General features: G+C 41.7%; 1 protein-coding gene across 1 annotated transcript; it reads left to right on the top strand.

Annotated features, from left to right (window-relative positions):
* Positions 1–5,055: 5,055 nt before the first annotated feature.
* LOC141804293 (uncharacterized) lies at positions 5,056–13,032 on the top strand. The gene is made up of 18 exons (XM_074688641.1): positions 5,056–5,065; positions 5,139–5,273; positions 5,487–5,747; positions 5,870–6,127; positions 6,221–6,487; positions 6,582–6,839; positions 6,935–7,198; positions 7,287–7,547; positions 7,628–7,885; positions 8,714–8,974; positions 9,060–9,317; positions 9,431–9,700; positions 9,786–10,043; positions 10,260–10,520; positions 10,638–10,898; positions 11,705–11,965; positions 12,412–12,669; positions 12,749–13,032. The coding sequence occupies exons 1-18, from the start codon at positions 5,056–5,058 to the stop codon at positions 13,030–13,032; spliced, it is 4,344 nt and encodes a 1,447-aa protein (XP_074544742.1).
* The last annotated feature ends 1,602 nt before the right edge of the window (positions 13,033–14,634 follow it).

Below are 14,634 nucleotides of genomic sequence, written 5' to 3'. Positions count from 1 at the left end.
TCTGAAATGCTGCCAACACCATTGCCGGAGTTTTCAGAGGAAACGCTGACGTCACACTCCGCTGCACACGAGTGCATACAGCACGACAACAGTGCCATTGTTACAATCGTCAGGAACTACCGTCTTGTGCTTGTGCTGCTCAATCTGCTGTATCTGCTGACTGTCTTTCAACAAAATCTGCATCTGTTTCTCCACTTCTGCTATTAGTATTCACCAATCGCCAGATTATTGGCTCAACTCTACTTCGGTGGAGATCTCCCAAAAGCAGCTTCTGGACAAGACAGTTATAGCGCCACCTACAGGCCTGGCATGCTTATTACAGCGTTTTCAGTCTCTGCGTTTCCGTGTAAACGCAGATTTTTTTCACTGTGTTTTCAGATAAAACATCATGCAAGCGGGGCCTTAGAGATTCAGGCACTACAGTGGCTTTAACAGCTACATTGTTAAGACGTTTACACCATCAGATCAACAATCCTTCCCTTTACAGAAAGCCTGAAAGCCTTTAAAAGTTCAGATAGTAATGTTTTTTCTTTTAGTCCTGTAGGGTTAATAATGCCATAGTTCAGGAGGTGAAGCAAAAGAAGTCTTTGACCAACAAAGTTAAGATGAGTGATACAGCAGACTGGTAAAAGCATCTCTCCCTCCCTGAAGTGCACGGTCAAACCTTGGGACTAAACTTAGTTACAATCACTTTATCATCAGAACATCAGAATAAAACATTTCCAGTTGTAAAAGGTAAAACTTTATTTCTGCACTAATGTTAGCTTGTTTGCTTTGTGTCAGTTAGTAAATTGTGAAGTTTTTATGGTCCCCAGTCCAACCACATGAGAACAAGTACTACATACTAAGCATTGTACAAGACACACTGATGAAAATACTTCAAATTACCATTTACAAAGTATTTGCTCAAAGACATGCAAAATTTAATGGTTAACTATGTCACTCTTTATTGTCATGAAATTATAGCTTTTTAATGATTCTAAATAAATGATGTGCAGAGTTAGTAACAACGTACCAATGCTACAGTTCAGTATTTCAGGTACAGGGTGATACTTCTTACCTACTATGACAGATCTGCCATTTGCTTTAACTTCTTCTCATATTAGTGTTTAATTCTGCTTTCCATTCCCCCAGTCCCCTGTGCTCCAGCTAACCCCACCACCATACAGGAGTGTTCAAGCAATGTAATCATCTTCACCTGGGAGCCCACAAACAACACCTTCTACTATGTGGCAAAGGCTGTGGACTCTGAAAACAGAGAGACACAGTGCAGGACAGCAGATAACAAATGTTTCTTTACTAACACGGCCTGTGGTCAGCACTACACGTACACTGTCTATGCAGTCAGCTCTGAATGCAACAGTGAGGAGAGCCCTCCTGAATTCGTCCGGACATGTGAGTAGAGTGTCATTGGTTTTGTTTTCATAAACCGAGGTCTCTGGGGGTGTTTTTGTTATATCAAGGGTATGTTTAAACCGTTTTTTGGATGATTATTTTCTTTTTTTTTTTTTTGCATCAATTTTTCAACAGTGTTGTTAAATTTGCCTTGGCTGCTAAATGTAATACAATAACAATCTATGTTTTAGAAATCGAAAGTCATCCCCCAAAACGTCCAAATTCCTTTTTTTTGTCTAACGTGAGATAAAATCTCTAGTGTCAAGCCCCTGTAGGAAATAATCCAGCCTGTTTCTGAGATTAAACCAAGCACTTTTAACCGCCCTCTGTGGAAACAAAGATGTTTATGACCAAGTCTGTCATTTAAAAAATATCTAACGAAGGGTTAACAACCAGAAATTGATAGTTATTTCATGAGAGCTGTCAATTATAAGTTGCTATTTTTTCCCCTCCCGCTCTCTAGCACCTTGTCTTCCGACAAACATAAAGACATCGCCCGACTGTAACCCCAACATGCTGGTCACAACCTGGGAGTCTGCGCTTGGAGCGTCTTGGTACACTGTCGAAGCTCAGGGGAACACAGGAGAAACCTACAGATGCACCTCCAACTCAACCAGCTGTGCAGTGCATGGGGTGCCGTGCGGTGAACACCTCAGTGTGTTTATTGTCGCCTCCAATGACAATTGCTCCACCAGCAGGGTGCTGGGAGAAGTTGCTCAGACAGGTGAGTACTCGGAGATTTGAAAGTCAGTTCATGAAACTACTACTTCTAGTTATTGAATCTAATCAAGCTAAGTTAAAAGCAATACTTCTGTTTGACACAAATTTTTACCTCCTCCAGTTCCATGTCCCCCAACAAATATTGGAGTATCAGTCAACTGCAGCCAAGATTCTGCCAGAGTAAACTGGACGACGAACATTGGTGCTGTATTCTACATTGCCATGGCTCAGGATGCACATGGAAACTCACACAGCTGCAATTCAATGGGCACCAACTGCCTGATTGAGGGTCTGCAATGTGAACAGAATTACACTGGTAGTGTTATCGGCACTAATCTGAAGTGCAACAGCACCATCGATGAGGAGGTCACCTTCATGACAGGTGAGAGTGATGTTTGGACACCATTCTGTTACTTTCCAGTTAGGCCTGGGCAATGTATCGATTACTTCGATTAATTCAAATTTTTATTTGCGGACGATTTAAAAAATAAAAAAATCGAATTTCTCTCCCCGCTATTGCACACCTTTGGCACCGCAGAAATTGCTGACTCTGCATGTGTGTGGCCTGATTTAACAGCTCACTAACAAAACAACAGAAACTAGAATGTCATAAAAATGTTGTTGTTTGTCTTTGACACCCAGCACCTTGATGGACACACGTTCCTTATGGTCCAAATCAACAGCGCAAAGAGTTGAATATAAACTAAACCTCTTATCAGTAAGCGTTCAAAGCCTTGTCCTTAAACACTCTGTTTTCTATCAGTCACTTTTCAGGAGTTAGTTAAAGATCTTTGAAACATTTATGAAGCCGGGACCCTTTTAGGTTCTCCTACAGAAAATTAAAACCTGCAGCTTTTCAAAGATAATACTCTGATCATTTTGAGACTTAGATGGTGAAGAAACATACATCAGTTTTTCTCTGAATATCCCCACTCTACTGAAGAAAATCCCCTCTTTTTAGTGATATGAATGGATTATGATTTGTGAAAATAGACAGCAGGGGGGTGGAGACAGGATTGCGCTGGGTGACTGAACAGAGCAGACATGACTGAGAAGTTGTTTGACTTTTACCTGGGGAAAGCTAAGTCCTGTCTTTCTCTGTAACTTCCTCTGTTAGCACAAATCTATCCGCTAATGAGCAGAGAAACATAACAAACCAGCAACAAGGTGCGCTCTGACAAGCAGGGGCGGGTCCAGACTTTTTAGACTGGGGTGCCCCGACCAGAATAAATCGCATTTATTTTTGATAGTTTGTTTGTATTAAAATTACAGGATGAATGAGGCTACAGCTTTAAAAAAACAATAAAACTAGACTAAAACAAAGCATTTTTAAAAAAAGACATTTAAAGTAGAATATAACTGAAAAGTGCTGTAGTGCACTAAAAATCGTACTCTAAAAGATTTTTAGCTGTATTTTAAAATTCAAAATGTATAGAATGGTGCAACTTTCAATGTGAAGGCAAACAAGTCTGCCTCTTTTAAAACTACAGAGTGAAGTTGTTGAAACAGAAGAAGAGCTGAAGCTTCAATTCCAGGAGTGAAATATTTGTACTTATTATTTTATTTAAAAGGTTGAAAAAAAATCATCAAAAAATCATAAATCAAACTTTTTGTGTAAAAATCAGAAATTACAGTTTTAGGCCACATTGCCCAGCCCTATTTCCACTACTTTTTCAAATATCTCAACAAAAACCCAAGTATTCCTTTCATTTTTTCCTGAGTCTTTTTTTTATGTGAGTGAGTACTCATGCGTATCCAATGGAGCATTTCTTTTTTATGGGAGTCAGCAAATTTGGGAGAGGCACCCATCTGCAGGGACTGAGCGTCGCCATATCGTCAACACATAGCGGAAAAGGCAAACCGGAAGTTGGTCTCCTTTGTCTATTTTTTCACTTTTTCAGCTGTACGACACCATGCAGGAACTCGGGCGCCCCTTAGAGCCAATAATACCGGATCTCAATGAAAACACAAATGAAATTTCGATGTAACCAGATTTTGTAGACGTTATGCTGTTGACATGTATTATGCACGTTTCACATGAAACGGTCATTCATGTAAGAAACAAAACAGAAAACAAAAATGTAAACCAGAAATACAACAAAAAATGGTTAAGAGACACAAACGGGGTTATAGAGTCTGAATTCCGTAAACCATAAACAGGAAAATAAAAACATATTTTGTTATGGAGCCCAGAATAAAATCTCAAATATGTCCAACTTTCAGTTTAATGAGAGCACCTTGGCGCCAAAAAAGTCAAAAAGAACACAAAGAATATTTTACCTTTTCTTTTTCTTGTGCTGTTATGTGTATATTTTTGTGCATCTTTGTTGGATGATTGCTGTATCTTAGCCCCTGGCTGCACCTATGTGTATATTGTTAATTGTACTTTGGTAATACTTAAAAAAGAAAAAAAAGACTCCAAAAAGAAAAGAATCTTCAGTATTGTAATAACTTTAATTGCACATTCTTACATTAAAAAAAAAAAAAAAAAAAAAAAAAAAAACATGAAGAAGACCAACTTCCGGTTTGCCTTGCCAGTCCCTGCAGATGGGTGCTCTTGAAATTTTGTTGTACGTGAACATGCAATGACTAAACAGACATTCAGAACTAGACATTCTGTTTTACTCTGCAAGGTGTATTAAAAGCATACTCAGAGTTAAGTGAAGTGAATCCTCTGCCTCATCTTCAGGCCCCTGTCCTCCAACCAACGTCATGGCAAACAGAGACTGTGACCTCAACAATGCCGTGATAGTCTGGCAGAACCATGAACCCGGCACCCTTTACACAGCAACTATAGAAGATCAGGAAGGCGCTCAGCTCAACTGCACCAGCAACACAGTCAACAGCTGTAGGATCAACTCTCTGCCCTGTGGGAGGAGGTACAGCGTCGACGTCACCCATTACGATGGAATCTGTCCAGCCACCTCCACACCTATCAGCATGGACTCAGGTAGGAAACTACGAGGGGGTTAACTGTTTCTCCATGAAAGAAGAATGTATGTTTAAAATCTTCTTCTTTTTAGTGCCATGTGGTCCTGAAAATGTCACGGCAAGCGTGGACTGTTCTACCGGCGAGCTGACGGTCGCCTGGAACATCTCGGTTCCTGCAGACAACTACACCGCCATCATCTCCAGAGGGATGGGTGAAACTGTGCACTGTAACTCCTCAACACAACAATGCACAACAGGCGGGTTATTATGTGGAAGCTCATACACTGTGACTGTCTTCTCCATCACTGGGACGTGCTTCAGTCTGCCGAGCTCAGAGGTCACCGTGCAAACATGTGAGAAACACACATTAGGCACTGTATGATGGTAGACATCAGGAAATACTGGATGTAGTCTCAAATTTCCATCTTATTTCTCTTTAGTGCCGTGTCCTCCCACCAATGTCTCAGCTGTACACACATGTGCCCCTCATCCTGTTCCTGTGTCCTGGGTGGCCAGTGCTAGCGCCAAACGCTACACTGTGGTTGCTGTGAGTAGCAAAGGTCACACGTCAGAGTGCACAACCAACACAACTTCCTGCAGTCTTCCTGGACTCATGTGTGGAGAAGTTTACACTATCAGAGTTTTAGGAGCTGATGACAACTGTAGAGGTCACCAGGGCAACACTGTGACTTTAACGACAGGTAACATCCCATCAATGTAAACACCAGGTGCCTTTTGTTTAGGCTCCTGATATAGCTCACAAATAAAACACTTAAATTAATAAATACATTAACAGTAAGTGATGTTTTATTTTCCTTTCCAGAGCCATGCTCCCCCATCAATGTATCCAGTCAGCTCATGTGTCACGCAGGTGCTTCTCAGGTGTTGTGGGCTCCCAGTGCCAACGCAGTCAGCTACACTGTGACAGCCACCAGTAACGGACCCCCCCTCACCTGCAGCAGCCCGAGCCCAAACTGCACACTGAGTAACCTCATCTGTGGCCAGGCTTACGACATCTCTGTAGAAGCCAGTGATGGCACCTGCATCAGCAACTACAGTGCCCCCTTCAGGCAAGACCCAGGTATGCAAACTAAATGACTCATTTCACATCTCATGTTCTTCGTAATAACTTTATGACTTATTCACACCCTTTTTTTCTTCTTCTTTCTGTCAGTACCGTGTGCTCCAGCAAATATCACCACAAACCTGATATGCTGCACCAATGACTTGACTGTCAACTGGTCCACAATTGCCATTCCCCTCAATTACAGCATCATTGCAAAGCCATTGACTGGAAATATTAGCTCAGTCATCTGTGACACAAGTGGAGACAGCTGTAATCTACAAGGTCTTCAGTGTGGATCGGCTTATAATGTCTCTGTCAAAGCTTCCTCTGGCAGCTGCTCAGGGCCATACAGCCTCCCTGAGACCGTTCACACAGGTAATGAATAAGTGGATAGAAAAGGATAGTTAGTTCAGTTATGTATGATCTTATACTATGACTGATTGATTTGCTCTGTGTTGTTGTCCTCCAGCACCCTGCCCCCCTCAGGACTTAACCGCCGTGTCAGACTGTGGCTCAAACTCTCTCCGGGTTTCTTGGAAAGCGTCCGGTGGTTCTGCCTCCTACATCACAATAGTGACTGGCCCAAAGGGCTTCATTGAAACCTGCATCTCAACAAACCTCACATGCTCCTTCTTTGGCCTTGAGTGTGCCAGTCAGTACAACATCACGCTGACTTCTCAGGACAGCCAGTGCACCAGCTCATCGAGTCAAACTGCTCTGATGACAGGTTGTGTTCACATATTGTAAAACATTTACATTTCATCACAAATATTTCTGACTCCTTCATGTGACGCGTACCTTTCACCTGGTCATTTCATTTAGGACCATGTGACCCTGTCAATGTGACCAGTGTCCTCCAGTGTGGTTCAGACATGGCTGCGGTGTCCTGGGCTGCTGCTCCTGGGGCTGTGGCTTACAATGTGCTGGCCAAGGACCACAGCTCACAGGATTATACTTCCTGTAGGAGCAATACAACTTCCTGTAAGCTGAATCAGCTGCAGTGTGGGAAAGTTTACAACCTGACAGTATGGACTGAGGGTGCCACCTGTAACAGCACAGGAAGCAGTGGAACAACACTGATGACAGGTAGAGAAAAGAGAAAACTAGACAGATTTAACCTTACAAGCTTACCTGTACCACCGTTGACCCTTCTTTTGTGATCTGTTCCTTTTAGCTCCTTGCTCTCCCATGGTCAAAAACAGCACTCTGATATGTGGCACCAATTCTTCCTCTCTGTCATGGATGCCGATGGCTGACGCCATAAATTATGTTGTTAATGCAACATCCACAAGTGGACAAAAAGTTCATTGCAGCTCAGCTACAGCTAACTGCACCCTCATGGATCTCATATGTAGTGAAACTTACACGACCACAATCACTGCACAAGGAAGCCAATGTGACAGTGCACCTGGCCCGAGCATTAACATTACAACAGGTAAGAGTGTACAGGAATGTATAAGGTGCTGTTTAGAAAAAAGATATATTTCAACACTATTTCATCTGCTTTTCTTTCAGCCCCTTGTTCTCCAACTATCACATCCACACAGTTTGATTGTGACACCAAGAAAGCAGTGTTCAGTTGGACTAATCCAAAAGGACAACTCAGGTTCAAAGCCCAAGTATCAGGAGAAAAGTTACAGGTTGTCTGCCCAACAATGAACACCAGCTGTGAGTTCCACGACCTTCCATGTGGCTTGGATTTGAAGTTAACAGTCCAGGCTGAGGGGGCACAGTGCAGCAGCCCCCCGAGTGTCAGTGAAATGCTTGAAACAGGTAATTGATCCTCTTAAGCACTTCTGAAAGATATAATCTAAATAATGCACTAAAAAGACCAAGAGTTAAGGGTCAAAACTAGATATACCAAAATGGATTTTTCCGGGGCCGATACAGATACCAATAATTTGTAGTCAAGGAGGCTGATAACTGATATTTGAAGCTGATATTAATTTGCAAAAGTACAAATATTGGTGTCAAAATTTTGAACAATACAACTTCATTCAAATACCTTTAAGCACGAGTTAATTAGACAGATCCCTGGCTTAGCATCATGTTTTATAAAGTTAAATTAAAACTTAAAAAAATTAATAGCAAAGTTTTCTACAGTAAATGAAGTTTTCCAAAGTTTCAATGTAACTGCAATAACTGTAATAACTGCACTGCTGATGGGCTGTTACCAGAGCCATGGCTCTGCTTGTAACCAATCAGATGGTACTGTGGGTGGGACAGTGCTGGGGACTGAGTAGTGACTGCAGAAAGCGGAGTGGCTGCATCAGAGCTGCAATGAAACAGTTTTAAATTTGTTCCTATCGGCCATCGGATTAAAAAAGAGGCTGATGCCGATATGCCACCAAATGCCAAATATCAGCCCCAGTAATTGGCCTGGCCGATAATCTGTCTATCCCTAGTTAGAACAACACATTTTACTGTCTTGAACAATGTACAGTTTTTGGGAAAGAAGCTTTTCTTGTCACAAAATTTGCCCAACAACAATTCCAAAACCTAACAGTCACCACTTATTAAAACCAACAGATAACCTTATCCATATCTCAGTTTATAGATTGTAGGTTGATAAACATCCTGTTTAATGTCTTCTTTCCACAGTCCCGTGTGCTCCTGAGAATGTTAGCGCCGCTTTGGTCTGTTCCAACCATTCAGCCCTGGTTTCGTGGGTAGGAAGCCCCAGTGCTACAGGCTACAACGTGACAGCAATGGGCCAGGAGGGACGCACACGCCAGTGCCACAGTAACACAACCAGCTGTCAGATACCTGACATCCACTGTGGTGAAACCTACAACGTCACAGTGACACCATTCTCAAAGACATGCACTGGAAACCCAAGTTCATCTTATGTCCTCAAAACAGGTGTGGGGAGACATGAAGTTATTCTTCCAACAATCAGATATTCTGAAGTTTCAGGGATGGCAGTGACAAACTTTTCTCTCTCCAGGTCTTTGTGCTCCAAGCAATGTCACTGTGTCTAAATCATGTCAGGACAGCATCGTCTCTTGGTCTCATGTACCGGGAGCTGACATGGTCATAGCAACAGCAACAGCAGATGATGGCCACACACACACGTGCAGATCAAACTACTCCAACTCATGTAATTTCACTGACCTCCACTGTGGAGAAACGTATAACGTCACTGTCGTCACTGTGGACAGAGGCTGCAAGAGCGAGCCGAGCTCAGCCATTGAGATTAAAACAGGTGAGAAGAAACCGCAATGAGGTCGATTAAATCACAATGAATGGAAAATATTCAAACCTAGATGCTGTGATCTTTCCTACATTTGAGAATTACAAACTTTTCTATTTTCCCAGCTATGTGTCCACCCACTAATCTGACTGCCCAAGTCAGTTGTGACACCAACGCACTCACCCTAACCTGGGACCCGAGTCCAGCGTCTTGGGTCACCTACAAATTAAAATATGAGATGGTAGGAGGCCAACTCCCTCCTGCAGTGAACACAACCTCTAACACCTCCCACACGTTGACCAACCTGCGGTGTGGACAGAGATATGCTTTTTCCATCGCAGCTCAGGAGGGACCCTGCAGCAGCAGATTCAGTCCACCCATCAACATCAGCACAGGTAGGAAGTGAAAACAGCTTTGTTTGTCGATTGCAGTTGTACTTTGGAGAAAATATCACACATAAACATTTTCCTCCTCTTTCAGCCCCTTGTCAACCAACAAACTTCTCCGCTCATGTGGACTGTGGGACAAACAGAGGGAATTTCTCCTGGGTTGAGATGGCTGAAGCAGGTTTCTACACTGTTGAGGTGAAAGGACAGCACGGCCACGTAGCATCCTGCTCTACTAACGACACTTCCTGCTCCATTAAACTTCACTGTGGTCGCTCATACTCAGCTTCACTGGTGGCGTCAACGGAGAGCTGCAACAGCACCAAACATGCCAACATTCATTTTGAATCTGGTAAGAGATTTGGAGACGATGTAAATCTTTATAAATGTAGTGATTGTTTTCTCTTGTTATGTGGGGAAGCAACAGCAGTAACTACCGTTGGTGACTGTGATCACTACAACAACTTTAGCCACTTTAGCCGTTCATTTTAAAATCTGAGGATGTTAGCATTTTGTGTTTACAAGCTGTGGATTAAACCTTCACCTGTAATTAAACTCTCTCCCACAGCACCGTGTCTCCCAGATGATGTCTCAGCTGACCTAGAGTGTAACACCAATGTGATGAATGTGACATGGACAAGGACACCAGGCTCAGATGATTACACCGCCTGGGCCATCGGCACCGATGGGCACAGAGCCTCCTGCAACTCCTCATCTGACTCGTGCTTAATTCATGGTCTGCAGTGTGGCAAGGTCTATGAGGTGGCCGTGACCTCGTCCTCCATTCACTGTGAAGTCCTCGCAGGATCCGACTACAAGGTTCAGTCCGGTCAGTGGAGCTCTTTAGAGTTTTAAACTCAAGACACACTTTTTATAACCATCAGTTATAACCTGCAAAATCATGTGACTTTAACGGAAATTTTGATCTCCATTTGATCACCACCAGCTCCATGTAAGCCTGAGAATACCTCAGTCCACCAGAACTGCAGCAACAACCTCGTGACAGTAATGTGGAAGCAGAGCAGCACAACACAGAACTACACGGTTAAGGCCGTGTCTGATTCAGGTGTTAACTCCACCTGTGAGTCCATGGAGAGCAGATGCTCCTTCCTGGACCTGAGCTGTGGTCAACAGTACACCTTCACAGTGATGGGACACACCAATGTGTGCATGAGCGAGATGAGCGCACCTATAGAGAAGCTCACTGGTAAAAATGAATAACATGTCTTAAAATATGTTTTCTTACAAGACAAAATCACTCATTACCTCCGCCAAGGAGGTCATGTTTTTCGGAGAGTTTGCCTGTCTGTCTGTGAACAACATAACTCAAAAAGTAACAAACAGATCTTCATGAAATTTTCAGGAAATATTCAAAATAGAATAAGGAAGAAGCGATTAAATTTTGGAGGTGATCTGGATCACTGTCTGGATCCAGGATTTTTTTTTAAAGGATTCTTCATCATTGTGAGATAGGGCCGTTTTCACCATATGTGTATACAACTCCACCATAAATGGTCAGATTGCTTTGCAAAACAATACAAGACAAGGTCACCATAATTCCTGACAGATGCAAAAGTACGATCCAGATCCTGCCAATATTCTGGATACTAAGATCCAGAATATTAAATATGAACTGGGTCATCATAATTTTCAGCACTGTCAGGAAATGAATTATCATACAAACCTGCAACTAACACCAAAATGTAGCAGCAGTCTGCTGAAAGGGAGTATAACATGAAAGTAGGACTAAAGTGTTGGTGACAATCACAATATGCTTAGTGGAGGTCTGTGCTCTCTATATGCTTTTCAGTAAGGTTTGTGCATCAAACATCAAGCTATCGCCAACAGTCAGTTAGCTTAACATACACAGCATTACCCTAAGAATTAGCATAACAAAGTGACCTTACCCAGCTAGTTAGCAGGTTAGCTTCTTGTAAGAATAAGGCTACACGTTTCTCCATGTTTCTTTTACCCGCTAAGCTAACTGACGTCTGACAATGTTCTCTTTCCTAGCCCCATGTCCTCCGTCCAATGTGTCCGCTCTGCTGAACTGTACCACACGCAAAGCTATGGTCAGCTGGAGTAGCGCAGCTGCAGCTTCGGCTTACAGTGTCCAGGCACTCTCTGCTAGTGGACACAACTCTTCCTGCAGTGAGATGGGCACGTCCTGTTACCTGGACAACCTGCTCTGTGGACAGGAGTACTCTGTTGTTGTGGAGGCGATGCACACTGGCTGTCCTGGCCCTGCTAGTTCTCCTGCTAGGCTTACTACAGGTGAGCACTCAGTAAAAGATAAACTACTTTCACTGGTCAGGACAAAACTAAGAGAGTCTCAACAGCTTAACCAACACATGATGAGAGGTACATTTTGTACGGCAGCTTCTGCACCTGCAAATTTACTGTGAGGTTTTGTTTCTTCAGAAATTTCAATAACCCACTTTACTATTTGACACAAATTGTTGCTCAAAATTTGACATTGTCAGAGACATGCAATTAAAACCAAGAAACAAAAAAAAACTATTTACTGTCTGCAACAGCAGCAGCCCCATTATTAACAAGAATTTTTGTGTCACAATCTTTTTATTCTGACTTTTCCAAATGTTGATCTGTGATTTTATAAAAAAATGGTAATTCCCTGCAAAATAAATGTATTCTTATTTCAACATGGGTTGTCAAAGCATACATGTAACTTAAACTACCATGTCTATTTTTTCCTCTAGAGCCCTGTACTCCCATGAATCTCTCTGTCTACTACAACGTGAGCTCAGCCAAGGTGATGTGGGCGGCAGGAAGAGGTGCCAGCTCCTACTCTGTTAAGGCTGTGACTGACCAGGGCTTGATGTCCACCTGTAACACCAACAACAAAACCAGCTGCCACCTGAACGGCCTGCAGTGTGGTCAGATATACAATGTGACAGTCATGGCACGAAACCAAGCCTGTAACAGTATGATCTCTGAAACACACTCTCTTATCACGGGTAAGTGACCCAACAGGAGGACAGATGCGTCGAAAAAAGCTTATTTGTATTTTCTAACTTATGTCTTTTGGTGACACAGAACCCTGCCCACCCACCAACGTTCAAGCCAACATGACATGTGAAGAACTTTCTGCAACTGTTTCCTGGGACCAGAGCAAACATTCAGTGGGTTACGTTGCTTACTTTGACAACCAGAACGGCCACTACACCCAGTGTGTTGCCTCACAGTCAGAGTTCCAGTGTGTAGTCTCAGGGCTGATGTGTGGCACTGTGTACAAAGTCTGGGTGAAGGCGCTGGGATGGCAGTACAACAGCTCTGACAGCCGGGTGGTCTCTTTTACATCAGGTAATGCATACTGGTGATAAGAAAAATAGACATAGATTTACATATATCAACTTTTTTTCCATCTTTGAAGGTTCTTAAGAAAAATTACCCAATACGACCAAACACCAGCCTCAGGTTAGAGGAAAATCAGTATTGCTTGAGGCGCATTGGTTCATCCTCCAAGGAACATGATTATTCCTTCAAAATGTAATGAAAACTAATTTAATAGTTATTTTGGCTAGTTAGACCTTGACCTTAAATACCTGAGTGAGTCTATGATAAGTGATACATTTTAGGTTTACAAAAAAGTGAAAAAAGTATGTGCTTTTTTTGTTTCATATTCTATTTGATTGCAAATGATACATCTGGAATGTACTTAATTTATAAGTTGGTAAGCTTTAGCTCTAATGAATTTTAAATATTTAAGGAACAGAAAAATACATTTTGGAGCATAATTTTGTCAACCGTGTTATGGATAAAAATTGTGACTATTTTTTCAACATAATTCCATATTATACTGAATTTACAGTTATTCAACATTTTTATGTCAGACTACACTCCCCAGAAATGTCCCTCATCATTTCTATCACAGTTTGGCCAAAATTTAAAAGAATGGCTCAAAAATCACATGTAACACAGTTGACAAAACATGTTTACACAGTTGACGGGACAAACCTGTCTCTAAGACATTAAATTTTGTAATAGGTAACACAGTTGACAGGTAACACGGTTGACATTTTCTCAGTTTTTTGGGTCTTGTGCTAACTGCAGACCTTGAGTATGGCACCACCTGACCTCCATCACCTTATATCTCTGTGTATTTTTATCATATATTTTTTTAAACATTTATAGTACGAAAAACAGAAAATGTTGGTAACACAGTTGACGAACAGTTAAAGCGCACCATGTAAAGACCATTATTTTGATGAAATATTAATGAGGAGGTGTTCAATATGCTACACTTTCTTCATAGTTCCCACCAGAAAGGATGTGACTTCAATTGATTTAAGTCATGTGACTTTGGAGCAAACCATTGCTGATTTTTAAGCCTTTTTTCAATGGGTAGCACGGTTGATGCTGATTTCACGTACACAAACAAAATGACTTATTTTATCGATATAAATGATCAAAATCATTTTAAAACACCTTTGTCATGTTTTAATGATTATTTTAAACAAATAATACTCAAAGTTATATTCACAAACATGTATTCCAGTGTTAATTTTGAAGAGCAAACTTGACATTTGAGAAATCAGACAGCACAAAAACTGCAAACTCTAACACATGATTTTAAAAGTGAAATATCAGCCAAATGACCCACTGTAAAATGGATCATTGCTTGAAATAAATACTTAGCAAAATTGATAAATATATCTCATGGACATGAAATGTACCTTTAATTATAGAATCACTCACCTGATGTGGTGGACTGGATGTCTGTTGAACCAGTCTTGCCTCTTAACAGCCCCACCATGCTAAAGAATAAATTAGCTAACAGCTTTTTTCATTTATTGGGGACGATATATTTTCAAAGTAGTGGACTCTATCAGACTATGCTTTTAAATAGATTATTCATGAGTTATTGTTTTATTTTTGTAGCACTAGAACGGATATATGGGATCTAAGTGTAAATACACAAT

This window comes from Halichoeres trimaculatus, unplaced genomic scaffold (genome assembly GCF_033239565.1).
Source record: "Halichoeres trimaculatus isolate MK-OKI-2021-1 unplaced genomic scaffold, fHalTri1.1 fHalTri1_scaffold_15, whole genome shotgun sequence".
Lineage (NCBI taxonomy): Eukaryota > Metazoa > Chordata > Actinopteri > Labriformes > Labridae > Halichoeres > Halichoeres trimaculatus.
This window is presented reverse-complemented; position numbering and strand designations above follow the sequence as displayed.